This window comes from Rissa tridactyla, chromosome 2, assembly GCF_028500815.1.
Source record: "Rissa tridactyla isolate bRisTri1 chromosome 2, bRisTri1.patW.cur.20221130, whole genome shotgun sequence".
NCBI classification, from domain to species: Eukaryota; Metazoa; Chordata; class Aves; order Charadriiformes; family Laridae; genus Rissa; species Rissa tridactyla.
In genome coordinates, this window is record NC_071467.1 from 24,488,159 (window position 1) to 24,515,015 (window position 26,857).

At 38.8% G+C, this 26,857-nt stretch overlaps 1 protein-coding gene across 14 annotated transcripts in view; it reads right to left on the minus strand.

The window, feature by feature from the left end:
- Nucleotides 1-26,074, minus strand: part of VPS13B (vacuolar protein sorting 13 homolog B) — a 480,344-nt gene extending 454,270 nt beyond the window's left edge. For 11 of the 14 annotated variants that reach the window (XR_008464637.1, XM_054189533.1, XM_054189532.1 and 8 more), the window contains exons 1-3: nucleotides 25,916-26,074; nucleotides 24,942-25,119; nucleotides 17,665-17,808 (exon numbers count right to left, since the gene is read on the minus strand). Coding sequence is in view for 13 of the 14 variants with exons in the window: in XM_054189533.1 (XP_054045508.1) it covers nucleotides 17,665-17,808; nucleotides 24,942-25,088 (291 nt within the window). In the remaining variant the exon portion in view is untranslated. The remainder of the gene's footprint in view (nucleotides 1-17,664; nucleotides 17,809-24,941; nucleotides 25,120-25,915) is intronic. The other 3 variants (XM_054189541.1, XM_054189544.1, XM_054189546.1) reach the window with 1 other exon arrangement.
- Between the last annotated feature and the right edge of the window lie 783 nt (nucleotides 26,075-26,857).

A 26,857-nucleotide genomic window follows, 5' to 3' on the forward strand; every position in this document is an offset into this window, starting at 1 on the left:
GTAAAGAAAAGGCAATTTTTCCTAAAATAAACTGGTTTTCATTAAAAATTTCATCAAGCGAGAGTTTATAAACAGCTCAATTTATGAACAGAAGTGTGATAAAGACTACTATTTGCATTTTTACTGTCAGAAAAAAACCCCTACATTAGAAAATTCTCTGCACGCTACCTCTGCTTACCAAGTCAAATGAAAATACTTTGAAACTCTGAAATTGTGCAAGAGTTCAATATTTTAAATTATGAGATTCATCCAAATAATCTATTAAAGGGATTGAGCTATTCCAATAGAATCCAAATGTCTTTTTTTATTGTGTAAATTTAAACTCAAAAAGACAACCCTATATAACTTGTTTTGTCATAGGCACTTGTTAATCTTTAAAACTTATTAATCTTTAAGAAACAAATGTTACTGAATACTGTAAACTGATAAAAACTACCTTTGTCTTCTAATTAGTTGCTATTCTAGTTTTCAGCCTAGTTTAGATCAGGACTCTGAATAAAATGGCAGGTACAGGACTGGAGGACAAGCTTTTAAGGCCTGGGTTTCTGATGGGGAGTGTGTTTATATGCTACTTGTCTTCAAAATAGAAGATGAACCTTTTTCAAAACTGAGGTCTTGCACTCCTTTAATTAAGGCAAAAGAAATTATGCAATCGCAACAATAAATCTATATTAGTAATCAAAATGAAGCAGCAGTTGAAGCACTATAGGTTTGTTAAGGGAAAGAGATGGTTGGAGCAAGGAAGGGACGTTCAGAAAGGCAAAGCATAAGCTCAGGCGGCAGAAAACAGCTCAGGTGGAGAACAGCATCTTACTGTACAGCAAGTAGCACAGCAAGTGGTGATCCAAAGTAAATGAGAAGAAAGCTGAAATATATGAAATCTCTCAGGCAGTAAAGCTTAAGAATCATTCTGAAAATGTTCAAGCCTAACAAATTCTTCCATGTGCGGGTTGACCATGATGCCAATAAGCATCCTCGTCCTCCCTTCCCCATCTTCCTGCGTGCCCTCTTACCATTTCTAAAACATGAATTGAAACTGGAGTGCAGGCAGAAATAAAAAAAATAGTATAAAATATGAACATGCTACATGTTAAAGACGCAAGCATCATCACTATTAAGATTTTTAATTGGGTGACGATATCCAAGAATATCATGTATTCATAAAATGTAAAATGTCATACACCAGACATTTTAAATGGGCAAAACTCACAGGTCAGGCATCAAAAATGAGCAAGAGTCAAAAAGACTAGAAAAGACAGAAAAAGAGAACTTAAAAATTAGAGTAATTTTGTGATGAAGCACAAGGGAATGGGAGGAAAGGAACACTTATGTGTGTGGTGCTACTCTTTGTCCATCTTCAAGAAGAACAGGACAAAGTTTAAAGAGGAAGGGCACCACCACTCATAAAAAACTCAATCCCACTGGAGCACTTGTCCTTCATGTTTCTGTTACAGTGGTTTCTTACAAGCAGGGGATCTCTTCAGAACTGCTAGCAGCAATCTCCACAGGTTTCTCTCTCTTTGTGGCATTACCCATCATTTGTTCTGGAACTGGCAAATTGCCTCACAGTTCTTTTCCACAAAATATGGAAGGAGCACATCAGATTGCTCTCTGGTCAGGAGAGCTCAGAAGCCTACTAAATCAGAAGTCATGATTGTCAGTCACCTATGTCAGCAGGTCATAAAAAATTACGTCAAGAGCTGGGATCCATCATCTATGAGCATGCAATGCACACCGGACTTGTACCAGTCCCACTGGTGCCAAGGAATGGATAGGATCTTGGTATTAGTATAATCATCGAAGTGGTTTAAGAATAGATAAAAGACATGAAGCATTAGTTTCAAATTAGCTGCAGTTTACCCTGAAAGTCAGAATCACATAATTGCATCCCAAACTAAGAATTTGTGGACCAGAATCATCAGCCTCTAGCCAGGTCCAGCATGGCCAGATGCAAGATGAATGCTGATCAGCCACCAATTCTGAAGCAAGTCTGTTCCTCACCAGATGCTAAAACACTGGCCGATTCGCTGCAGTCAGGCTCCTGTAGTCTCATCACCTTGATATTTGCTTTTAGTACTAGATCAAGATGAAAACAAGTGGAAAAAAAATCATTTAATTGAAAGCACCAGTTTACTTTCAGATTTCTGAAAAACCTCTATTTGGTATTTCTGTTTCAAATAAAGTTTTCCAACATTCCTGAAAGCAACGCAACTTTACTTTGTCTGAGCAAAATGCTGTTTTCACACACCAAAAACCATCCACTTGAACTGAAACGTGGCCTCAAGACACACTAGCTCTGGGTGCGTCCAGTTCTTTCCTCCAAAGAATATCTCCCAGGTGGTGTCCCTGTAGCCACAGGATTCATGTACTTCATTAGGCTTCTCAGTGAAAAAGACAGCAATGATTCCAAGCAAACACAGCCAGAAACACACTCCAGAATGGAGAACCAGACATCCAAGCTACAAGTGACACACAACAGAGCAGCAGCTTAATTACATACAACTCGGTACTGAACAGACCCAAAAATGTGAGGGTCCTACTTTGACAGGCAGGAAAATACTGCTCTGTGTTCTTCCAAACTCAGCATCTTGTTTTTTGGTTTTGGTTTTTTTTCAAGACAAGAGAGAAAGAAAGGCTAAACACAACATTGGGGTTTCACTAGAAAGAAAACATCATTTTGCAGGAATTATGCTTTCATCAAAAATGCCAAAAGTAAAATGACTGAGCAGCTATAGCATGCTCTTTTTTAAACTTAATTTGGGTTACACAAACACCGATAGAAATGAATCTCAGCTTTTCCAACATCTATACGCACAGTTCACTTGGGTTTACTTTACTGAGGAAAGAAGTGCTTAAACAATCAGTATACAGGTAACATTTATGAGTGGAATACTCTTAGATACATAATAAACAAAGAAAAGATGAGAGTATCTTGACCTCTAGATAACAGTCCTGAGGGGGAAAAGTTAACTGCAGAAGATTTAGCATCATCAACAACTGGAGTAATTCAGATGAAAAGAACTGTTGTATATGCATAAGTAGATAAAAAAGATGTCCACCATTAACTCCATGCCACCCAATTGCTTTCAACTTTTATATGGATACAACCATAGCTCATTTTTGTACAAGTCAAGCAAAGTAGAACATCCTTAACAGAGCAGGAAATGAAGTTTTTTTCATTGCACAAAATAAATCAACAAAAATGTAATGTCTGTTGATGACAATGAAACCACTAGCATATGCACTCAGGGCTCTGATCTATTCTGTCCACCAGATGCTCCCTCCTTGGGATGGCTGGTAAAAGAATTAGAGAGTTCATTGTGGCTTAAGCAGATTTTTCTCATGCTGTTAAGTATTTTTCTTAAGTTTTACTGCAAAATCTTAATGTTCTTCACAATTGTAAGCAACTATCTAGGATGAACAACCTATAGCCCACAGGCCATATGCAGTATGGCAGGACAATTCATCTAGCCTGTTCCCTTTGGCCTCCTCTGCTAAGAACCTCAGCTGCACACCAGATGACTACACTGGAGCAGGCAGCCTGCTCCCCACGACCATTTTATCTAGGAGGCTTGTAGCCTCTCCCCCGTCATATAATGAGCCCATATTTAAATGTACACTGGGAAAAGGGTTGAAGAGCTTCCAGGAAAGATGGCCACTTCCCACTGCCAGAACAATGCATCTACCCCACAACCCAGTCACTGTCCACATCTGAGGAACATATGGGAAAGAGGACCATCAGGAACAGGCTGAACGAGTTGTATGGAGTCAGCAGCACACTCTTGTCCGCCCTCTTTCTCAGGTCTTCATCAGGCCCTGCTGGGGAAAAAACTGCAGGGTAGAAAGTTTAAACACCTGGAATCCAGTAGAGATGCAGGAAGGCAGAGGCTTTCAGAAGGCAGCAGAACTACACACATATACAACACAGTCCAGATGATATTCACCTACAGAAAACATCCCAGAAGCCATGAAATATGACACTCTTCTGCCACTGGGAATAAAAAACAAACCTAAGAGCAGCCCACCCACCCAAAGAACTGGAACACAACTGCTCCCTACAGTAGATAGCAGAGCAGCATTGATTGCATTGATCAGGAGACCACTCAGCTCACAGAACTGCACGGAAAAACCACTGTGGTTCTTTGACAAGTAGTCCCTAATTAGCAACACAATTCTAAAACGCCAGGACTAATGATCTTTGGGCCTAAATCTAAGTAATTACACATTACTGCTGCTGCAGCAGCTGTTAGTTCATATCAGGGAATCCTACACTGACCTGAAATGTTGAATAATGCTGACAAGCTAACAGGAAAAAAATAAGGGGGGAAAAAAAGAAGTGCTTCACTAGATGATGAAACCAAAATACATTTTCAGCTTAAACCAAAAATATTGCAAATTAAATAAATCAAATCAGTAGAACCCTTTACATGACAAATCTTGCAGAAGAATGATTCATGCATATAAAATAAAAAAGGGTAAAGCAGCTTTGTGTTATTCATCTTCCAATTAAGTGCAATGCATAAGGACTTTTATTGAAAATGAAGGACAACACCTTACAGCATTCTGGGCTCTTAAGACCTTTGCATTTTGACAGATAGCTCTGCTAGACACCAACTAGTCCAAAGCTGAAGGGTGCCTGGGTAAAGGAAACCCAATGAGGATCCTCAGAAAGCCAAGGTGACGGCCTCAGGACAGTCTCTTCACAAGTCAGAGGCAGAACCACTAAACAAAAATGCCAAAGAGGAGAGCAGGGTTAAAAAATAATCATAGTTCCCAATAGAGGGATCAAGTTTGTTCCATCTTCTCCAGAGGCAAAGAAATAAATATTTACAGTTAAAGTTCATATTTATTTAACAGTTGGACTTGAACTAAGAAGATGGATGAGGACACTGGATAGTCCAGGATATTTCCAGCAGCACAGTACAATTTCCCTGGGGTTCTATGGCCTGTAAAAAGGTAAGTCAGTGATTTTTCCTTAGAAAAGAAAGTGGACATTTAAAGCCGAACATTTCCCCATTCTTTTAGTAAACATGCAGCCCCCTGGAATAGAGTTTATTATTGCCCATAAGCATTCAAAATAAAACACAGTCTACATCAGTTGCACATCAAAATTATTTAGCAGGAATCACTCTTTAAGTGCAGGTATTGTAAGGGGTAAGTCACAAGCAATAGGTAAATAAAGGGAATTTTTCTGCTTAAGTTCACTAATTGTATCTAATAAATTATAATCGAATCACACCCTTTCAGAGAAAATATCACTCTTTCCAAAAGGAAAGAGTTATAATTTCAGAGCACACTTTGTACTTGAAAGAATTACGAGTATTTTGTCTTTTGGAATTTTAAGATGCTTTTACCAAAGGTGGATAAATTACAGGTTTTTTCCACTACAAAATTTGTAATCATGCCTGTTCTGAAATAGTAGGTTTTGCTATAACGAGGAGCTAAAATACATTCCAACAAATTTAACTATGCTTTAATCTATCAACAAACGAGGAAAAACTACTTCCTCTCCAAGGAAATATTTTTAAATGCATTACCTCACCTCATTCCCTGTTAAACCATACCAATCCAAACTCTTCACCCGACTACATGAAACAAAGCTGGATTGTAGGGTCCTGATTTGATGTCAGCTGGATTGGGACAAATCTGGAACTACTCCAAAGTAAATCAATTGAGGTGTTCCAGACCTACGCCAGGGAAAGCCGAATCAGAATCTGACCCTAGACTTCTAGGAATTATGCCAAAGATGATATATAAATCCTTTCACCCTATACCTTGGAACAAAGACACTGACTATCGGCATTGCACTTCCTTGCTGAAAGTAGGTCAGAAAAAAACTAAGTCAAAACAGTAAAGGTACAAGGATTACTCTTAATCTTTCTACTTTATACACCTGTATATACATAGCAGAAAGTTCCTCCATACTTTTTATAAAGAGAAATACAGCACTTACATCTTAGTATTTGCATTAGTAAACGTATTTTGTGGAATATAAATCAGCAAGGTTGTGGTATCTGAGTTTCAACTCTTATATCTACTTGCCCACCTGCGGAACTAAAATAAATACTTTTGTTGGTTTCTACTTTCAGTATTCAAGTGTATCAAAAAGACTAATATTGGAGGCTTTTTTCCTATAAACTTGAAAAAAGCCAAAGATCTGCTCTGAAATGAGATTCTGTAGGAATAGTACTGCAGTGATCACTGTTTGTCTCTGTTCCTGTGCAAATGGGTTCTTTTCCAAAATTGAAGAATACAAACTGTGACATCACCCCCCATTACCAATTCACCACAAATGAATCACAGCAAAAAAGAAACCACACAACCTTTTCTAGCTGGTGCACCACCATGAACAGAAGTCTTCAGACTTATGCTGCGACAACCTTCTTCTGAAGGCAGCTCGTGGAGGTTTGAACCCCGAGCTATGTAACAGCAAGTGCAACTTGGCCTTAAATTTGAAATTGAGTTTCCTCAGTGACGTAGAAGCCAGGTTCTGCTCTCCAAATGCCTTAGTCCACACCGTAAGGGAGGAAAGGGACCATGGCAGGGAGGAATGGGTCTGTTGACTGGCTAACACAGACCAATTCAGTCAGTTACCTGCCCAGGACTATGATGTAGCGCAGTTCCTCAAATAGATGAGCTTTTGTACCATCCTCTTAGCTGTCTCCACAGTCTCCCAATATATAAAGTTACAGATATAACACTTGTATTATGTTTTTAAGTGCTGGCATTCAGGATGCTTACACATTTCCATAATCATTATGTATTAACACACAAGTCTCTGACAAGATGTTGTGCTGTTTTCTCTACTAATTTTGATATGATATACTTGTACATATCTGTATGTACATCATAGAAAGGTTAATAAGGTCAGAAGCATGCATCATTTTATTCAAAACAGTCACTCTGAAGCAACTCCTAATTCGTGCAATTAGTAGTTTTCTAAAGTTTATTCAAAATGCAATAGTTTGTTAAACTACCTCCATGCACGACCTGCCAAAGCAGCTGTGTTTGGGAGCTTAAAAGTCTTTGGAGGGCAGGATACTAAAAGTATGAGAAGAATTATCTTCAAGGGGACCAATGTCAGGAGTGAACTTCCAAAAGTGTATTCATATTCAAATCCACCACAACTTTGAGACCCACAACATACCCTGAACTTCTAAAAAGCAAGTTACAACGGTCATCGCTGTGTTAGTTCTAATATTTAACTTATTATGCCATCCGTTTCCTTACTATGATGTTGGTTTGCTACATGTAATCCCTTCAATTCCCTAGCAGCACAGCCACCTTTAAAGGAAAAAAAAAAAAGAAAAAGGGAAGTACTGGATACTATCCTAGCTGGTACAGAATAAAACTTTTATACTTCAACAGTGCACTTTCTAACCAGTGCTTTGCCAAGAGTTCAACCTGACATTTAACTTCCAAGTTCACTTTTAGCCTAAAGATGATCCCTTACATATCTTCTTCCCCTTCTCTCTCCACACAGCAAATTCAGCTGATTTATCTATAAATAACCGTAACATTCACAACCTTAGTGCAGACTTTCTAAAATATAGCTGTACTACACAGTATAAATACTCAGTCTGGGGTCTGTAGTTTTCTAGTGATTACAGAAGATGTGAAGAACAGTCTATGAAAGAACTCCAGAATAAAAGGCTGCTTTGGTTTGAGGGAAGGAAAGAAAGAAGTTAAATATACATTGCCTACCATTCAGCTGGGCATACATGACAGTGCCTGCCCACAAAAGTCAGAAAACAGCTCTTCACCACTCTCACTGTCTTACTAAAAAGTGGAACAGTAAAGTTATGACTATGGTAAAGCAATTGCTTACCTATGTACTATAAGCTATTCTTATTTCCTGTCCCAACTGTTCCTCCTTACCATCAAATAATGAAATGAAAGAGTCAGATGGAAAGCTCTTCAATGTGCATACATACACACAGACATATGTATAAACAACCAGCTTTCTACACCAACGCAACACAAACAGGTAAGTAGGTTTGCTGCTTCTTCACTTGTTAAGTAACATCACGATCCCCCAAGCAAGGGAATCTAAAGCAACAAAGTAGGAAATAGGGAACTACAGTTTTAAATGACCAAAAGAAGCAACATCAGCTTCTTCTGAGACAAAAACTCTTCCCCCCCTACAGGGGCAACACTACTGAACTGTCAACTTTTGAACTACTTCACAGGCAAAGTGGGAATAAAAATAGAAGTGGGATATGGATTAACATATGGATGTTAAGTGTCAAAGAAATGTGTAAGAGGCAGCTCACTAAAGTGAAATTGTATTGCAAGACACAACTCATACAGAGATGAGCCCAGAAACATGAGTACCCATGCAGAAAAGAGAAGCACCTGCTTTTGGTTAAAATAAACAATAGAGATTTTGCTAATACTGGTATAGGTTTATAAGTTTTCATGCGCATGACTGAAGAGAAATGTGCATGTTTGGAGGTCAAGCAGTTTTACTGGTTGTTGGTGTACATAATTTGATTTCCAATTTTATTTTTTTTAAATAGAACATAATTTGCAGTGGCAAGTTACAGTCAAATACTAGAATTAATTTTAGAGAATGTTATGGAAGCAAAAATAAAAGAGGAAGGGGGGAAAGACACAGAGAGAGAAACAGGTTAAAATGACTGTTATTTGTGCCCTATTTGATAACACTAAAATATCTTCAACGATATGCGAGTTTCCACAACTAAGACATGGTGAAACGCTTCAACCAGGACATACTCCCAGAATGGTTCTATGCCAATGAAGCTCTAAAATACATTCCAGTTCCAGGGAAAGTCTCACAGACTGATATCTAGCTCTTGCTTTCAGAAACGGCAGCCCACATGCAACAAGCTTGTAACGCTTCAGTTTTCAACAAATGAAAGTAATTATTTTCCATCAACAATGATAGTACTGAAAAAAATTACATTAACATATTATGAACATTTGTTAATTTAATGTTAAATTTTGAGATTCTGAATTCTCACCATGTTATTTCTCAACCAACTCAGTTTTGAAAATGGACCTGGTCTGCTTCTTTACTCTTTATGTTGAACTGAAATTGTAAAGTGCATTTATGTGGCATTACAATTGAACTGAAATTCAATTACAAATTAAAAATTCCCTAGTCCCAGAAGACAACTCTTGGGAATAAAAGCATTGGTTATCGTTCAGAATGGTCAGTTCAGAAGGTCTCAACATGTAATTTATGTAACCACTCAATATGTAATTTAGTGGGATGAGACCGATCAGACAAGGATGCATTTACACAACACAGCAAAGCAGAGCTGAGCCTTTCTAACACTTGACGTCTTCTCTGTATGCCATTTTTGGCCCTCACTGGATCACCCAGCAAGCTAATTCAACAAACTACCCAGAACAATCAAAGACATCAAGCAACTTCATCACTTTTTGGGGGCTGGTTCTGTTTTTTTGCGATATAAGCAAATTGTCTGATTCACCTCACAGTAAGACATATGCCAACACAAAGGCTTCTTCCCAGCCAGGGAAGAAGTAGGCTAAAGATGGAAGCAAGATGGAAGGCACTGAGTGAGCTCCATCAGCAAAGTAAACTGAAAGAAAGATGACAAAAATCAAGGCAAAATACCCACAAGTCTGAGAAGAGCTGCTGCGATATTATTTCACAAGCTTTTGTCAAATTTGTATTTTACAGCACTTGGGAACACTGACAGAGGAAGAAGAGACCTAACATGGAAGAGTGAAGAGCTTACAAAAAGAAGGGGAATCAGCTTCTACAGACAAATAACAAAGCGCAATTACAGCTAAACTGGAGTTCTAAGTAGGAGGAAGTTAATTAGGAAGTCAGCGTCTGCATTTTCAGTGTTTAAAAGAAAAATACACTTAGAAATAATAATAAAAAAACAGAATAAGAAAAAAATAAGGGAATAAACAAAAATAAAGGGGAGAAATAAAAAAAATTAGTTTTAAAATGTTTGCCCAAAAGCCAAAGGCTTTTAAAAAGTACAAATCAGAAGCACATGTCACAAAGCACTGACTTCTGCTGAAATACAAGTTGATCCAGAAAACAGCAAGCCATGGATCCACATCTATTTTAGAGCAAACCCATTAAGTAACTTGTTCTAGTAATTTGCTCTGAAGAAAGAAAAAAAACCAAACAATTTTCAAAGCATCGGAGAAGATAATAATACATTAAATTACTACGAATGAAATATGACAGATTTGAGAAATTCAGCGCTACACAGTATTCCCCAAAGATTTATACACATGGAAAACTACTCCAATGTGTCCAAAATTAGGATTATCTTTCCAAAACACAGCATCCTGAAAAGGTTCCACCAAAATAAACGAGAGAGATTTCTTGGCTAGCCAGGTGTTCCAAGGCAAATTCAATTCTTCATGTAAGCATGACACTCCCATTTGATTAAACAATGTATTTATAATTACCTGTAAAGCTATGAAAGCTTAAAGGACCACTACCCCAAAAAAACCACCTCTCCCCTTCACATCCATCAGATGGCTTTAATCCCTTCTCACCAATTTGTCCACTTGGCTGCCCCAGGCTTCCTCTGTGTACTACTACTGCCTGCATTATCTCTTCCTCTTGCTACTTGAGAAAGACAGATCTCCAACTGGTGTTCTGCATAAGACCAGCTAACTTCAGAAGGCATGCTTCAAACACGTTCCTTGCGCTAAGCTAACACTACCATAAATCTAATATAAATTGTGAAGTGCCTACTTTTGTAAATATGGTCGGGACTCTATAGCGAGTCAGAGAGGACTCCAGAAGAGGTCTCTCTTGGAAACGTACATATCCTGCAACCATCCAGCTAACTCAAACTTTACCTGCTGAAGGAAGAAAATTGGAGTTGCCATCTCTGCAGCTGCAGGGTTGTTTAAAAGGTTATAAAAAGTTCATGCATTAAGTGAGGTATAGAGCTAGCACCACACAAGCATTTGAAAAAGAGCTCAGCCTCCAAACCTAGGACATTGATTTGGGAGTTCAAACTAAGTCCATGTGCACTTATACATATAAAGAATTAAAACATGTATATAACCCATGTTTACCCATAAGCAAATATATTTGTCCTTCTTGAACTTAAAGGACAATTAAACTGTTTTTTTGGAGGGCAATGGGTTGTTTAAAACTTAAAAAGTGTTATTTCCTCTTTGCCAAGGCCATGTTTCCAAATACACAACAGACATCTTAAAAAGACAATGAGCCAGTCTAAGCCAATATAGTCAAACAGTCAGAAGAACAAATAATCTTCAATTCTAAATACTTAAATTTTAGAAAAGAAAAAAAGCAACTTAGAATAGATCGCAAGAAGCCTTGCCTATATGCCTGAGACAAATTGACTCTAAGAGTATACTAAAAGATACAAAGTACCACAAATCAGGACAAGGCAACCAGGGAACCTGAGATCTTGAACCTCAACAGTTGTCAGGCATTATTACTTGTGGAAGAAATTTGTTTTTAAACAGCGATCCTCCAGAAATACAGTAGCTATGAGACAAATTTGGCCATGTCAAACTAGCTTTGCAGCTACCAGTGCTGCATTACGAAGACTGTCTTTCAATCATTTTTTGCAAACTGACACAAACCATCAGTTTAGAAAGAGGTAGCTCAGGGAACAGAAGGAACAAGACAACAGGAATTTTCATTCAGTTCATTCTGTGGCCCATCCAGCCCAGATCACGACAAAGACCAAGTCCAAACATTAACCATTTTGGCAACATCCCTCTTCAAATGAGCTGCATTCAAAATCTGAGCTCCTTAGTAAGAATACAGCCGCAACTATATTTTTGACTGCATTTGTGTTCCTGAATCTGCTATGACAGTAAACATGCCTGACACAGCATACTTGGCTTCTCTTTTTAAACACGTATGATGTTGACATTTGCAGGACTAAATATTTCAAGGAATGAAACTATCAAGTTTTAAAATCTTTCTAATAAGCATTTAATTTTCAACCAGCTGGAGAGAGTGTTCAGAAGACAAGCTGTCAGAAAGAAAGGAAAACATATCTTGTTTACATCTTTCAGGTATATGTGTATTGTCACAATAAATAAAACAAACAGGAAAACACTTCAACAACCAGAAAGCTTGGTTGCAGTGCATACTCATACATTCCCTGTCTTGCTCAGTCATCCACTGTTTGGCAGCTCAGAAAAGTGTCCTCCTAGTCAGATCCTTCTCATGTAGGCAGTCACATGTATTCTCAAGATACTGGGACAGTTTATCATGCCTTGTCCCTGTGAGCGTTCTCAAGAGCTAGGTACAGCACTGGTGGTGAAGATGTCACCCTGTATTGCATGGAGCAGAAAGCAAGAGTGCTTACTATCCAAAGTCTTGTCCTTTAGCAGAAATACCAAAAAGCAAGGCTTTACTCACCAGACTAAGCATTAGGATTAGGTCAGGATTGCCCCTGTAGGCAGGACACCAACATTGGCCTAGGGGCCAGGCACAAGCACAGAAGGAATTCATTGGGACCACTCATATCTTTCATAGTAATCTGTTTCAGACATTTGAAATCACCATTATTTAGCCCTGAAAGAGGCTGACGAATTCACACGAATACTGTGCAAAATCACTAACGCGGTAACAGGCTCTTAGGTAAACAGGCCAGCTATTCAGGCTGATGCAACTCAATGGCAGTGGAAGGACTTCTACAGCTATACTATTAAGAAGTGTACCCGCATGAATCTTTGAACAAATTCACAAAGGCGATTTCTTCTGTTGCAAGTAGAATCACTGCAATCTAAAATGTCAGATGCCTTGCTTTTAAAGACTTTTCCTATGAAAGTGCTTAGTAGAAAAAAAATGGGTAAATTACATAGTCACTCTTGCTTGCCCAGTCAGAACGCATGAATATTAATCCAGCTTTAAGCAAAGCTGTTCAGTATCTCCTCTTCAGCCACTCATTTGAAAACACTGGAAATACAAAGACAAGTGCAACCAAAAGCTGTAAGGCCTTTTCTAGCAGCTGTTACAGCCTTCCTTTACTGCTTCCTCTATTGAAAGAGTAAGTTGACTAAGTGGTTTTGCAAGAAATTTGTGGGACTTTGCATTTCTCCCTTAGAAAGATAATATCCCTGAAAGAGAATCTCCTACCTAAAACACTTCTTTTCATATTCAACAATTCACAGAAAACACATGAACTCTTCAGACTGGAGTTCTTGACAAAAAATGGCTTAAAACCTAACCAAAGGTTCTGCCAAACCTTCCTGAACCTTTGGAAAAGATTAAACTACTTAAAGTCAAATTTACACAAAGGATTTTGTTTTAATTAAAATAATACAGAAAATTGTTCCTGTTACTTATATATACTTATTTGTACGCATGCACGCCCAGAAACAGATAAAATCCCCTTTGTTATATTAAGCTATTAAAATACAAATAAAAGCAGCATGAACTGTCTGCTTAATGATGAATTTCATATTTGTCATTAACATGAGATTATGATTCAACACTAGCTGATGATATAATCTTCTTAAACTTTGCATACAAGTGTTAAAACTCAGTATAAGACTTACTGAACTAAGGATATCAGTATGAAAATAACTACCAAATTAAAATATTTCAAAAAATAAAGACCCTGAACTTCGACATGCAGAAAGGAGGGCTACTGAAGACTGTTAGTCCTCTGACTTCAACTCTTATCATATTTTTCCTGTCTCTGAGCAGCATATGTATAAACTCAGAAAAAACAGCACTGCTTGTACATACAGCCACATTCAACTGAACTACTACAACCCTGGTGAGGAGAAAAACAGCAAAGCACTGCTTCAGACCTGGAGCTAGCTTTAAAACCTAAGCAAAAACTTTATAAACTATACCCTCATCGAATACAAGCCTCCTGTCTTCACTTTCAAAGTCCTTCATAACCTGTCTGCACACCCTATCTACCATCTCGATCCTTTCCCAGTCAAGATCAATTTCTGCTTTCAGCATTCTTTGATGGCAGTCTCTGCTGATTGTTAGATAAGAACTTGACTGCTATTCTGACAGTCTGCTTGTGGGCAGTTCTCCACTGTTTCCACCAAGTTGTTATATTCCTTCAAAACCTTCTTCGTAATGCCTCATAAAAGGAACAGTGCTTAATTGTATGCTCATCCAAACAACTACTTGGTTTCCCTGTGCCCCTGTAAGTGCTTGTATCTAACAGTCCTCCCCGATTCCATAATTAGTTATCCCTGGGGTAGGGAGAGTTTTCATCTTTATATACATCAGCATATTCCTGACGCACTATGTCCTGATGAAAGGCAAGGACTCTAAGTGAAGCAGTAATACAGATAATACATTTCGCCTTGAATCTCCTCATATACGTCAGTTCCAAAACTGAAAACCACAGAATTCAAGGTTGAACATAAAGAAGATTAGTCTTGCTGTTAGTTATGATGTCAGGAAGGTGAAGGAAAAACAGAAACACACTTGTCCTTCCCAATTTGCACAATCTGAATTTAAAGCCTTTGGTTTGGGCACAGAGGTATTGTGGCATGGAGGGGGGAAGAAAAATGAGCTAAGAATTTCAAATAGCTTTTATTTAATAAAAAAGAAAAAAAAATTGGATAAAAAAGGTTAAGAAGGGCCTAACAGAACAAAAACTGAGAAAGTCTCTAGGAGACATAACAGCATCAACAGCTGTTTAGCAAGGGGATTTCAATTCTAGATAAAAGTCCTGAGAGTTAGTATATAGAGATAAGTAATGAGAAGAATATAATACTGGAACTTTAACCACTCTCTAAAACAATACATAACATTCATGAAGAACAGTCTCATGGGAGTAAATTACTATAACTTAACCAATAAAAGTCAAGTGAACTTCAGAACCACATTAAAGTGTTTAAGAACACATTTCAAATCATACTTACTGACATATTTCATGAATTTGATAACATTGTAAATGGTCTTACATAAAACTCAGTGCAGCAGAAGATTACATTCAGGAGCAAAAGAACCGGCACAGTTGCATTAAGCTGACAGATATCAAAAAGCAAAGCAAAACGCCTCACACGCGATTTCTACTTCAATTACTGGCAACAAATAAATTTATAGCCAAAAGACCACGTACAAAGCATGCTCAATAGATCACCACTTTAATCACTGCTAAGTTCTGCTTCTGATGCACTTAAGTTTCATTTTCTCATAAAATAGCCATATTTATTAAACTAGTTTTAGAAGTGATAGTATCACCTGTAGCGAAGGAAAGGAAGGAAGAGAAGAAGGGGAAAAAGCAATAACCTTCAAGATGCTCAAACTTCAAAATTCACTAAAAATACCACTAATTCTACACTGTGGATTTTGTACATCACTGGGTGAACTTACCATTTATACAACATTTCTGCTTAGAAAATGAAGATATTAGCCTAAAACTAGAAGTTGAGACATTATTGTCTACTCCAAACTTTTATCTCAGTGAGGAGATGCTGCAATAGCATGAACAACAAATATAAAACCAAACTAACACTGAAACTGAATTAACAATGACACAGCATAAAAGTACAGCGCGTATATACAAAAGCATTCCCAGGAGGCCAACACTCTTCAAAAACATACAAAGGGAGAGAAGACTTTGCTCACAAAAACCTGTAGGGTCCATTGGACAATAGCTTCAAACAATGCCATGTATTTTAATCCCCAAATATCTTCAAAAAAACACTCTTTGATATAGCCCCTTTCCAAAGAATACACATCACACTAAGTTGAGGTCAGAAACTTTGGGTTTTGCTCAGGTGAAATTATGCATGTGCTCATTAGAGGTTTCACCTAAGGAAGAAAATGCAGCATCAAGCCAATACATTTTTGAGAACTAAACTAAACTTTCTTGCTAATTATGCTCTTTGCTTATATGAAGTTCTTGGCAGAACAGTTCCAGTTGGAGCTAAATTCACTGCAAGGTTCATTTTACTACCATTTTCCACAGAAATATTCTATTTCTTCCAGGTTTATTTATTCACAGAACATAAATATTTTTATAACAATTGGTTTTAGCTAATCGTCACACTGGAAGTTAGAACACAAGAATTTGTCAAAAAATTTTATTTTTGTAAACACTTTCAAATAGTAATTTAAGAAATAAAATTCAAGCTGTCAACTTTTTAAGCCACATCCTCAGAAAACAGCATAAAAGTGTTTTCATTTACATTCTTGTTAGTCAAAGGTAATCCCTCTATGGCACAGACCCAAATTTTACCCCCCTGAGTTTACATACCACTGAATAATCTGTTCAAATGTCAGTTGCAATTTTCAAAAATCCTTTCTTGCCCCTGAATCTTAAACATCTGTAACAAATACTTGTTTTAAGAGTGCTTTACATCCATGACACTTGACCTTCTACTGTATGTACCACAAAATTTAAGTTTCAAATACCACACAAGCAAGAAATCTGATCATTCCAGCAGTAGTCATCTGCATGGTCCAATATCAAATTTAGTTCTGGGTTGCACAAAGTCATGGGCTACAAAACTTCTTCTGCAACTTCAATAATTAGTTGCAACTTGCTGCTTCTAAAACACATTTCTCATGTAACATCTGACCTCGAAATCTTACCTTGGAATCCTAACATCGGAAATGTACTTAGCATTTGGCTATTGGTGTGCATACACATGTGTATATGCATATGCACATAGGTGAAGTGTAACTACACAACACAAGCATATGCTTTGTGGGTGGCATACCTCGGACTAGGGATTTCTACTCCAGCAACAAAAGCCTTTTAGATCTGGAACTGTAAAAGAATATTACAGGAACTATCAAACATAATGGAAGAGTGTTCTCCAATATTCTTGCTGGCTTATATCTAATTACTGATGTTAAATGTTAACAGTTCATCAAGCACTTGAGAGCTTTGCACAAATTGGAATTTTCTTTTGCATGATCCTTAATATAACTGAGACTCTATGTTGAAACTGAAATGTGAACAAGGCTTTAAAAAAAAAAACAAAAACAAAAAAAACCACCACAAAACCTCTCTAAAGCACCACACCACCACACTAACTAAAAAAAACAAGTTCAACATTAACATACACAAGTACTTTTTGTTATCCGAGTTAGACATATAACAAAATCGAGCCACAGCATATTTCAGCTTCATTGTGTCAGAAGGAAATCTTTCCTGAGCCTGTGAAATGGTACAGCAGACAAATTATTGCAAACAACTAAACAAAAAGCCCTTTGAGACCCTTACATGTAAGAAGTCTTCCAAGTACATTCAAGCAAGTACTATAATATCCAAAGGGAAAAGAGAATTACATTCCAGGAGCTTTAAAGCGCTCCTTCAACGGTAACAACACATCTTTTGAAAAACGCCCAAAGCTCAGAGGTGACGCACAGAGCTGTTTCAAGCAACCAGCACTGCTTCTTGGGAGGCAGAAGCTGGAAGCACCCAGGATGCTATACTGCTCTTGAAATCCATTTCTTGCCCAATCATAGGAAAATTCTGGCAGAACACTATTAACACACCTTTACATCTGCAATAATACAGCTAGAGGTAATAAAGAATTAAAAATAAGCATAAAGGAAGATACTAGCCATTATGAGAACAACAACATTAGCCTCTCGGAAAATAACAGGGACTGCAACTTCACATGCCGTATTCTTCAGATGGCTTTAAAGAAAGTGACCTATATAAGCTATTATTCTCATCAGCCTCTCAGTGTTAGAAGAATATTCGTCACATTTCTTACCTGAGCTCCATCCTTTAATTTCAAGATGCATTCCATTGTATTGATAGTGATGACAACTGGTTCTGATCCCAACTTTGTCCATGGCACATGAATCCGAAGTTCATGAATATGCCCACTTAAAAAAGTAAATGGTAGTTTCAGCTCCTAACAACAAAAAGAATGGTGAATTAACTACTGAAACATATCAAAATTCAAGACACATTTGTAACTTAAAATAGTATGGCTCTAGCACAGAACATAAGACAAAATTTATTCTCCCTTCCCAAATCAGCAGTGTACTATGGGGCTTGGCAACTGGCTTTATAATCACTTACATACTTACATTACAATTAGTCTGTTCAAAGGAGACATTTGGATTACCATGGCCTAATAATAAGAAACGGTTTAAAACCACCTCCCTCACATGAAGCTACTGCAAAATGTGTCATTATTCAAGGGGCAAACAGAAATGAACCAGGTGAAAGTAAATACTGAGATGCAACCTGCATTATTCTGAAGAACATAAACTGGGAATTAAGTAAACATTGACAAAGCCACAGAAAGGCAATTTTTTCCAAAATATTTTAGTACTTACATTTTAGTACATTTTTAAGTTGTAAGAGCTCAGTGCTCTTAAGATTGGCCCATTGTTGCCCCATTCACAAACTGCTCAGTAAATACAAAGTTATTCAATTCTTCACTGGCAAAACCAGATTCCTCCTCTCCAAGGCCTAACATGGATGTCACACTGCTTTAAAAAATGGTGCAAGTCACTCCAGAACACCTAACAAATGCCTGGCACTCCTCTCAGTCAATGCATAGACCACACCTCTATAGGACAGCTCCAGTGAGCCAGCTGCTGCACACAGCAATTCAGCAGGAAACCAGGTGGCAAGGTTTAGATAAATTCTTCAGATATAAAGCACTGAAATTTCCCCAGTCACTTCAGAGGTTCTCCTGGGAAGCATGAGCTCATCGCTTATCAGACAGAAGGGTCAGGCTAGAGAGCTGGTCCCAGGACTAGAAATCAAGATTTAGAATAATGAAAATAAGTGCTTAGTGCAAAATAAAGAAACAATATTTAATACGTCAGAATTTTAAGTCAGCTTTTTCAACACTAAGTATTCTAATGATGAGGTTTCAATGATGATATATCTTATTACCTTTCTCATCTATCCTGACATTTTTGGCTACCAAGGTTTAAAGTTTTAATGGCGGGGGGTGGGGGGGGGGGAGCGGAACCAACAGATGCCTTCACTTGGAATTGCTTATAGCCCGGTCTTTGCATCTTCATCTTAGGTGCTGGGAACTACAGGGGTGAGTCTTCTCAGGTTGAGAAAGAAGTGAAGTCTCCTAGATGCTGGGCAATAGTTTTGGCCATTAGAATAGAATAGTTCAAGTGGGAAGACACCTACAACAATCATCTAGTCCAACTGCCTGACCAATTCAGGGCTGACCGAATTAAAGCATGTTGTTAAGGGCGTTGTCCAAATGCCTCTTAAACACTGACAGGCTTGGGGCATGGACCACCTCTCTAGGAAGCCTGTTCCAGTGACTGACCACCCTCTCGGTAAAGAAATGCTTCTTAATATCCAGCCTAAACCTTCCCTGGTGCAGCTTTGAATGTTTCCCACCTGTCCTGTCACTGGATACCAGGGAGAAGAGATCAACACATCCCTCTCCACTTTGCCTCCTCAGGAAGCTGTAGAGAGCAATAACATTCACCCCCCCTTTTCTCCAAACCAGACAAGCCCAAAGTCCTTAAGCACTCTTCATAGGACATTCCTTCCAGCCCTTTCTCCAGCTTTGTTGCCCTCCTCTGGAGGCATTCAAGGATCTTCACATCCTCCTTCAATTGTGAGGCCCAGAACCACTCACAGTGCTCAAGGTGAGGCTGCACCAATGCTGAATAGAGCGGGATGGTCACTTCTTTTGACTGGCTGGTTATACAGTGTGTGATGCACCCCAGGATGGCATTTGCTCTCTTGGCTGCCAAGGCTCACTGCTGGCTCATACTGAGCTTGCTGTCAACCAGTGACCCCAGCTTCTTAACTGTTGTGTTTCTTAGTAAACTCAGGGACATAAACCTTTGTTCAGAACTTCAGAATTTCCCTGGCAAAATTGGGCAAACTGGGGCTTAAACACCTTTGCACTTCAGCTTAGCTTACCTACTTACACACTTTGACTCAGTACTCCTAGAATGAGAAGAAGTTAAATAGAGAAGGTCCATGAAACTCACAACATCAAGCAGGCAAGTTGCTAGGGAATTTCAGAACATCTAGAAGTGGATCCAGAAAGCCTGTTTTCCTGCACTGCTTGACCCTAGACCTGTCCCTGCTGTATAGAAGTTCTACATGAGTAAAATTTGAGGACAAGTGGATTTTGCTGTTAGTACTTGACATATATTATAAAGCCTACTCATAGACTATTTCTGTGAAGCTAGTTGATGTCATTATTAGCCTAACTTCTTGAACCTGTAATCAAGTCTCAGTGACATGTTTTGATAGCCCACTAAAAATTTTTATTTTTCTAAGTAGTTATCATGCCATAAGTTCAGAGTTCAAATAACTAGTACCACAACAGTGACAGGTTAGCATCCTGAGATAGCATCTAATTTAGTCACCCAAAAGAGAAATCAACTATTCCTACACACAAATACCTAGCACCATCACAGCAAAAAGAGCTGCTAAAAGGAGCAATTTTAAGATCCATTCTGCAGCTGATACCTCCTCAGCCTTTCTACTGGTGCTACAAAAAAGTTCATCTTGCATCCACGAGCTAAGAGTAGATTAAGTATATTCACTACTGACAAAATCTTCAGAGAAGGCAACTACACAAAGTTATAGCTGTAATTTTTTGCAAATTAGTTTTTGAGGTTTAATGAGCTTTCATTAACAAAGTTTAAAAAAGCCACACCCATCTCATGTCAGGGAAACTCTTGACTCCCACCTCAGCCACACTTACACAAAGTCACCTATAATTTCAAGTCCCCATTCCAAAACGTGACAGCTACAGACATTCTCATAAAACCAGTTTGAAGAAAATTGTTAATTTGTTTTTACAAAGTGTTTTTTTCTTCATCTCATTCACTAATATACTGAAGGATTTTAGCTAAAAGCCTCTCTCCTAGAAATTCAGCCTCAGGCTTACAATCAACACAAATAAAATTTTAGTCCAAACAGTTTCAGTTAAGCCACTGAAAAACAACTACTGGGCAGTTAAGCTACAGATGTTGGCTACACTGATCATACAATAAATGTCCCACAGCTTGGTGGGGGTGCAGAAATAAGTGGTAAACAAAATATGCAATCTAAAAATACATTACAACTTAGGAGACAATGCTTTCATGAATTAAGTCAGCAAACTATCACTATTAACAGTAATAGAAATATATTCCCTTTCCAGACACATAATTTTTATATCATCAACACCGTAATGTCTATTTAGATCCTGACTTGTGTTCACAAGTGTATGTTACGAGTTTACTTCAAAAAGCATTCCACAATAGATCTTTTTCCACTATTTGCTGGATGGATTTAACACATTCTCATTTTTGTCTGGTTAACTGTAAGATACTGAAAGAAACAGAACAGAAGTAGGAATTCTTTCAAAATGAGGTGATACAACCAAATGCACAGCATATTTAGAAGACAGTTATTTTTCAAAGGGATTTAGATACAAATGCTGTCTGACATTATCCTAATTACACAAGCAAGCTTCCTTAAAACAATGCAGAGAAATCTTTGTTGTGCTATTTCAGTAGACAATACAAAACAAATGTGTGCCAAGTTTAGTAATTTGTTCATAATACAACATAACAAAGATCATTTTTATTCCTCCTCCTTTCCTGTGCAATCTTACCCCTTTAAGTACTGCATGAAATTCTTAATATCTCTTTTGTACTTTTAACCAATTAGACTTTATATTCTAGTTTTTACATTTACATCATATAAATCCTTCAAAAAATTATGATACACCTGAAAACAAACTCCTGGGCTTGACACAAATAACTGGCCGACATCATGCAAGACTGCAGACTAATGATCATAATTGCCCTTGCCCTAAAACACAAGACTCTTCCAAACTTCAGTGTGGTAGGCAAGTACTGTTTCCTCTAGGACCGTATTAAATCAAATACCTTTTCTTCACATTCAAGGCTGTATTTCACAGATAACCTAGTGGCGCATAACACAAACACCTACAGTAAGGATATTTTAATGTGTTCATTTCCTTAAAATTACTTCAGTACTTTAGCTTTTTTTATATTTCTTTCTTTTAAAATTCTTTCAGATATTAAAAGTCCACACTACAATTAAACTAAATAATTTTTAGGTCAAGTTCCCCTTTATCTTCCAATCAAAGTCCGCTTCATCTTTCCCTTCTGCGTTTGTAAAACAGCTAACATAATAAGGTACAGTGTGATGGAAATACACACAAGCAGCAAGAAAACTCACCATGTATCTTACCTTTTTGTTACCACTGTGACACCAGAAATATTACACACAAACTGGTTACCAAGTACACAGGCAATTCTGTTACCTCTGGTACCATAGTGACTTCACATAAGAGCCTTTTAAGCACTTTTGGCAGCTTTTCCGTAAAACAATATTTATATATTAATTTTTAAAGTTTAATTACAAAATACTTTCTTGAAGTAGGTTTTGTAGAACGCGCCAGTTGTTACGCCTAGATGGAAAATTGCTTGCAATGCTCAGTCTTCTAGTAATTGAATCATCCAGGATAAGAAAAAAAACTAATATCAAAATTTCAATAGATTTAATCTTCGACTAATGATAATTATTATAAAATTAACTGGCTATTCAAAGAGTGCCATAATTATGTACCAAAGCTACATTGTACCTAGAAGGCTGAACCTAAGTACAAACTAGTACTCAGCTTTCACTACAGAATTTATATTGTCAAAAAAAAAAAAGGGGCGGGGGGTGGGGGGGGGAGAAAGCACAGACTTATTCTTAAATCCATTATAAGGTGCTTTGTCCAGGTAGTTTGGCACCTACGCTAATGTTCCCAAATAATTGTGTATAATTCCACAAAAGCTGTAATTCTGTGAAAATGCTTAAGGCTCTGGACAAAGATATCCAGGGTAGGTCCATCTGTATCCAAAGCCTAAAGCATGAAATTAAGGCTGCATTCGTGCCAAATAAGGAGCAGGAAACAAGGCTGGGGATAACAGCCCAGCACAGAAAGGACGATGGAAGACCAGAGCAGCTGACTAACTTTTGATACTACAAAGCCATGCAGGCGGAGAACGCAAATAAAACAATATATACTGGTAATTTTTAAGTACTTTAGCTTTTCAAGGGAGCTCCCTGCCAGCTGCAAAGGCTTGGGGATGTTGTATTACCACATACTGAGCAGGCATAAAGCAACATCCCCTCCACAAAAAAAAGAGAAAGACACCCTAAATAGAGTCTGTAGGTCTAGGCAAGTTTCAAAGAATAAGAGCCAAATTAAGATCACTACATTTCACATAAACACACAGTCAAATAATGTAAAAGAATGAATCTGAGCTAAATTTTGTATTCATTGCATATTCACATCACCATTCAAGCTGGTAAGACATGACTACAGGTGTATATGGCAACATTTGCCTCTACAAGAGCCATGACATTAGCAGAGTGCACTGGATATTTAGATACCCAGCTGATACATAGGCAGACAAAGATGAAGCCAGCGATCACCTACCAGCAAACTGCAACTATTTGAAAGGCAACTACATAGATGATGGCAGCAAAATCATAATAGCCCCAGGTAATATAAGCAAGTTTGATATATCCATCCCATGTCATGATTTGTTATTAGGACAATCTTTCTCTCTACACAATATAGCACTCCAAAGAGACTCAACTGAAGAAAACCACAAGCTGATCTGACATAATGCTGGAAACAGCCCTGCTCCAAACAGGAGGTTGGACTAGATGACCTCTAGAATTCCTTTCTGATCAACCCTTTTTTGATTCCATAATATATACAGTAAAAAAGGCTTTGAATATTCACAGGAGGAACACATCCTACACAACTGAAGTCTAGTATCCACATCAGCTGTATGGACAAGCTGCACCAAGAAAATTAGGAACTAAAAGACTTGAGAGAAAACACAAAGGCCACCAAATACTTGAAGGAAGACAAATCAGGCTCTTTGCAGAAAATAGGACAGAACCTCTTGAAAGACTGTCTCCTCTTCCAAAACAGGATCAAAGATACTTAATTAACCATAAATATTATGGTTAATTATTATTATTCACATTTTAAAAGGTCTCCCTGATAGAGACCATGCAGTCTCCTCAGTCTACTCCAATGCCTCAGAATCCCATTAAAACATGAGAAAATTGTCCTTGACATCCCATCTAAGCCTCCCTGAGCAATTCATTCCATTTTTTCTTGTCTCATCCATATAACTCTTGCTCTATCTTGTCTCACTTTATTTTATTCAAAATTAGACCCATCTTCCCTGTCCATTTTATTCTTCTTTCAATGGCCATGTTGTCCAAATCTCCCATTATTTTTTGATGCATTTCTCTAAGCTCCTTCACTTGGACTACATCTGGACATAAGACTCCAGCTAAGACTCACTACACCACGCACAACAGAAAACAACTTTATCTGGCTCCCACACTCAATTCCTTAAGCTGCCAACTAAGATAAGCATAGGAGGAAATAGTCCCTCCACTGAGACTTACCCAGTTCGTATTAACAGCAGGCATTCAATATCAAGAGTTTTAGTTGGTCAAGCTTGTCTTTTTAAGACTAAGTTTTACAGAGCCTATATCTAATCCACACAAACCAGCTGATCAAATCTGTCACTCAATTAGTCTTAAGTTTAGATGCAACTGGAATGATGAAAACTGGAGTCATAAAACAATATAGAGAAAACAAATTTATGTTTACTATGCAAAATTACAAAGAGATCCTACTTTACTTTCTGATATTTTGAATTAGTTACTATATACAATTAGTAAATATGACTGGAAAATCGATTTTGTTAATGTTCATACTGTAAAACAATGGTTACTGAAAGAAGAAACAAGTCCACAAAAAAGCCTTTCTCTTCACATCCCATAACTTATAGAACGTGCAAAGAATTATTATTCATTACTAAATAAATGGCACAGAATTAATGCAAGAATAACTAAATGCAGGGGGAAAAGGACTTGCATAAGGAAAAAAAAAACCAGTGAGTACCAAATGAACATTCATCTGCACAGACCAATCTAAACTATTTAGTCAATCTGTTTTAAATCAAAGACAAGATTGTAACTACTGTAAACATAACATACCTGTTCAAGTACATCCAACTTTAATTCAAGTTTACTAAGTACAACATCTCCTCCCCAGAGTGACAACTGTAGATCCGAAGGCTTCAAGTTCTTTATATAGCGATTCACATAACTCATCAAAATAGGAGTTACGTAGGACTCCAGCATCCTGAAAGATTTCCGTATTACGGGTCAAGCACTAGGAAAAAAAAAAACACACAAGACAATGAGATATTATTCATAAATCTGTCAGCCTAATTTTCAATAAAACAACAGTTACACTGTTTGGACATATGAAGAGTTACATTTCAAATTCTGCTTTCTAAACATCTGTGTCTATATAGAATCATAGAATTGCCTAGGTTGGAAGGGACCTTTCAGATCTAGTCCAACCACCAACCTAACTCTGACAAACCATCACTAAACTATATCTCTAAGCATATGTAAAGATAGATATACTTACACATAAAGGTGAAATATACACCAAGATGAAAGCACATCTATTTGCATTTACAAATTCTGAGCTTATATATACTGGAACTAATAACTGGCTTGCTCACTGACAAAAGAAAAGCCAACCCAAACAAACCAAAAAAAACGGAGAAGGAGGAGGTCAAGCAGCCTACCATGCCTTCATATGAAATTTAAGTGACAGAAACCGTGTCACTTTTAACTGATAAAAGTCCACACTAAAACATCACCTTAGATACACCTCACCAACCTGATACCTCCAATACCGTGTACATAGAAGAAACACCGGCTCCGTGCCACCCTTAACTCTAAGCAAACCACCATCCCTCATAACCCAGGCTGAGGTTACATTAACGCCTACCACCACCCCCCTCACACTCCCCATCCCTCCCTGAGGGGACCTTTTCCCGCCCCCATCACCGCCGCAGCCTCCCGGGGCATCCCCACGAAGCCGGGAACCCCCCGCCCGTACCCTCGGGACACCTCCCTTCCACAGAGCCACACTCCCTCATGACCCCTTTTACCTGCCCTTCCAACCGCCTCCGGAGGCTCCGCGCCCCCGGGCCGGCCGGGCCGCGGGAGCCCCGCGTAGGCAGCTCCGGCTCCACCGCACAGCCACTTCCGGGTTCCCCGGCGCGTGTGCTCTCCCTCCGGCCTCCACCGCCTCCGCCACCCCGCGCCGGAAGGGGTTAGCGGAGGGACCGGAAGTCGTCTTTGAAGCCGGCGAGGTCACGTGCTGCCAGGAGTGGGCGGGCGGGGCTTGCGCCGGGGGCGGGGCGGGGCCCCGTGAGGGGGAGGTGAGGGGGAGGCGGGAACGGCCGGGAGAAGCGTCAGCGTCAGGTTCCCGTGAGCTGGTCAATGGCGAAGCGGAAAATCCCGCCGCGCCCAGGGCCCCTGTGTGCCGTCTCCTCACACGGCAAAGGGGGTCCTGCCTCCGCATGGGTGTAAATTCCTCGGGAAAAGAGGCCGAGGAGGGCGGGCTTTAACCCGCTATGAATCCCTGAGGTGGGTTACCGTTGGCTCTCTGTCTTCAGCCAACACCAGCTCCGAATTGTGATTCAGGTCGGTATATCGATGAATGACCACGAACGTGTCAGTTGTTTCCCTTGTGTTTAATAAAGATGGACGTTTTCAGCCTTGCTTTTGAGCGAGGTTCAGCTCAGGTTCTGAATTTCACCATTTCAACTGCGAGAAGCAAGTTACGCAGAAATACCTGTGATTTTCTGTGTGCCCAGAGCTCTGCTGAGTGTGCCAGTCATGGAGGAAAGCCCCCCCCCACAACAGCCCTGAGTCCTTCTGGGGTTGCTGCTGGCGGCGAGCAAACGCCCTGGAGAGCTGTGGGCGAACAGCCTCCTCCCGGGTTGGCATGTGGGTGAGCTGGAAAAGAGCCTGGGCCCATTTTTTCCAGGCTGGAGTGCAGCAGGCAGCACCTGCGGGCACGGCTTTGATGTAGATAATGAATAACC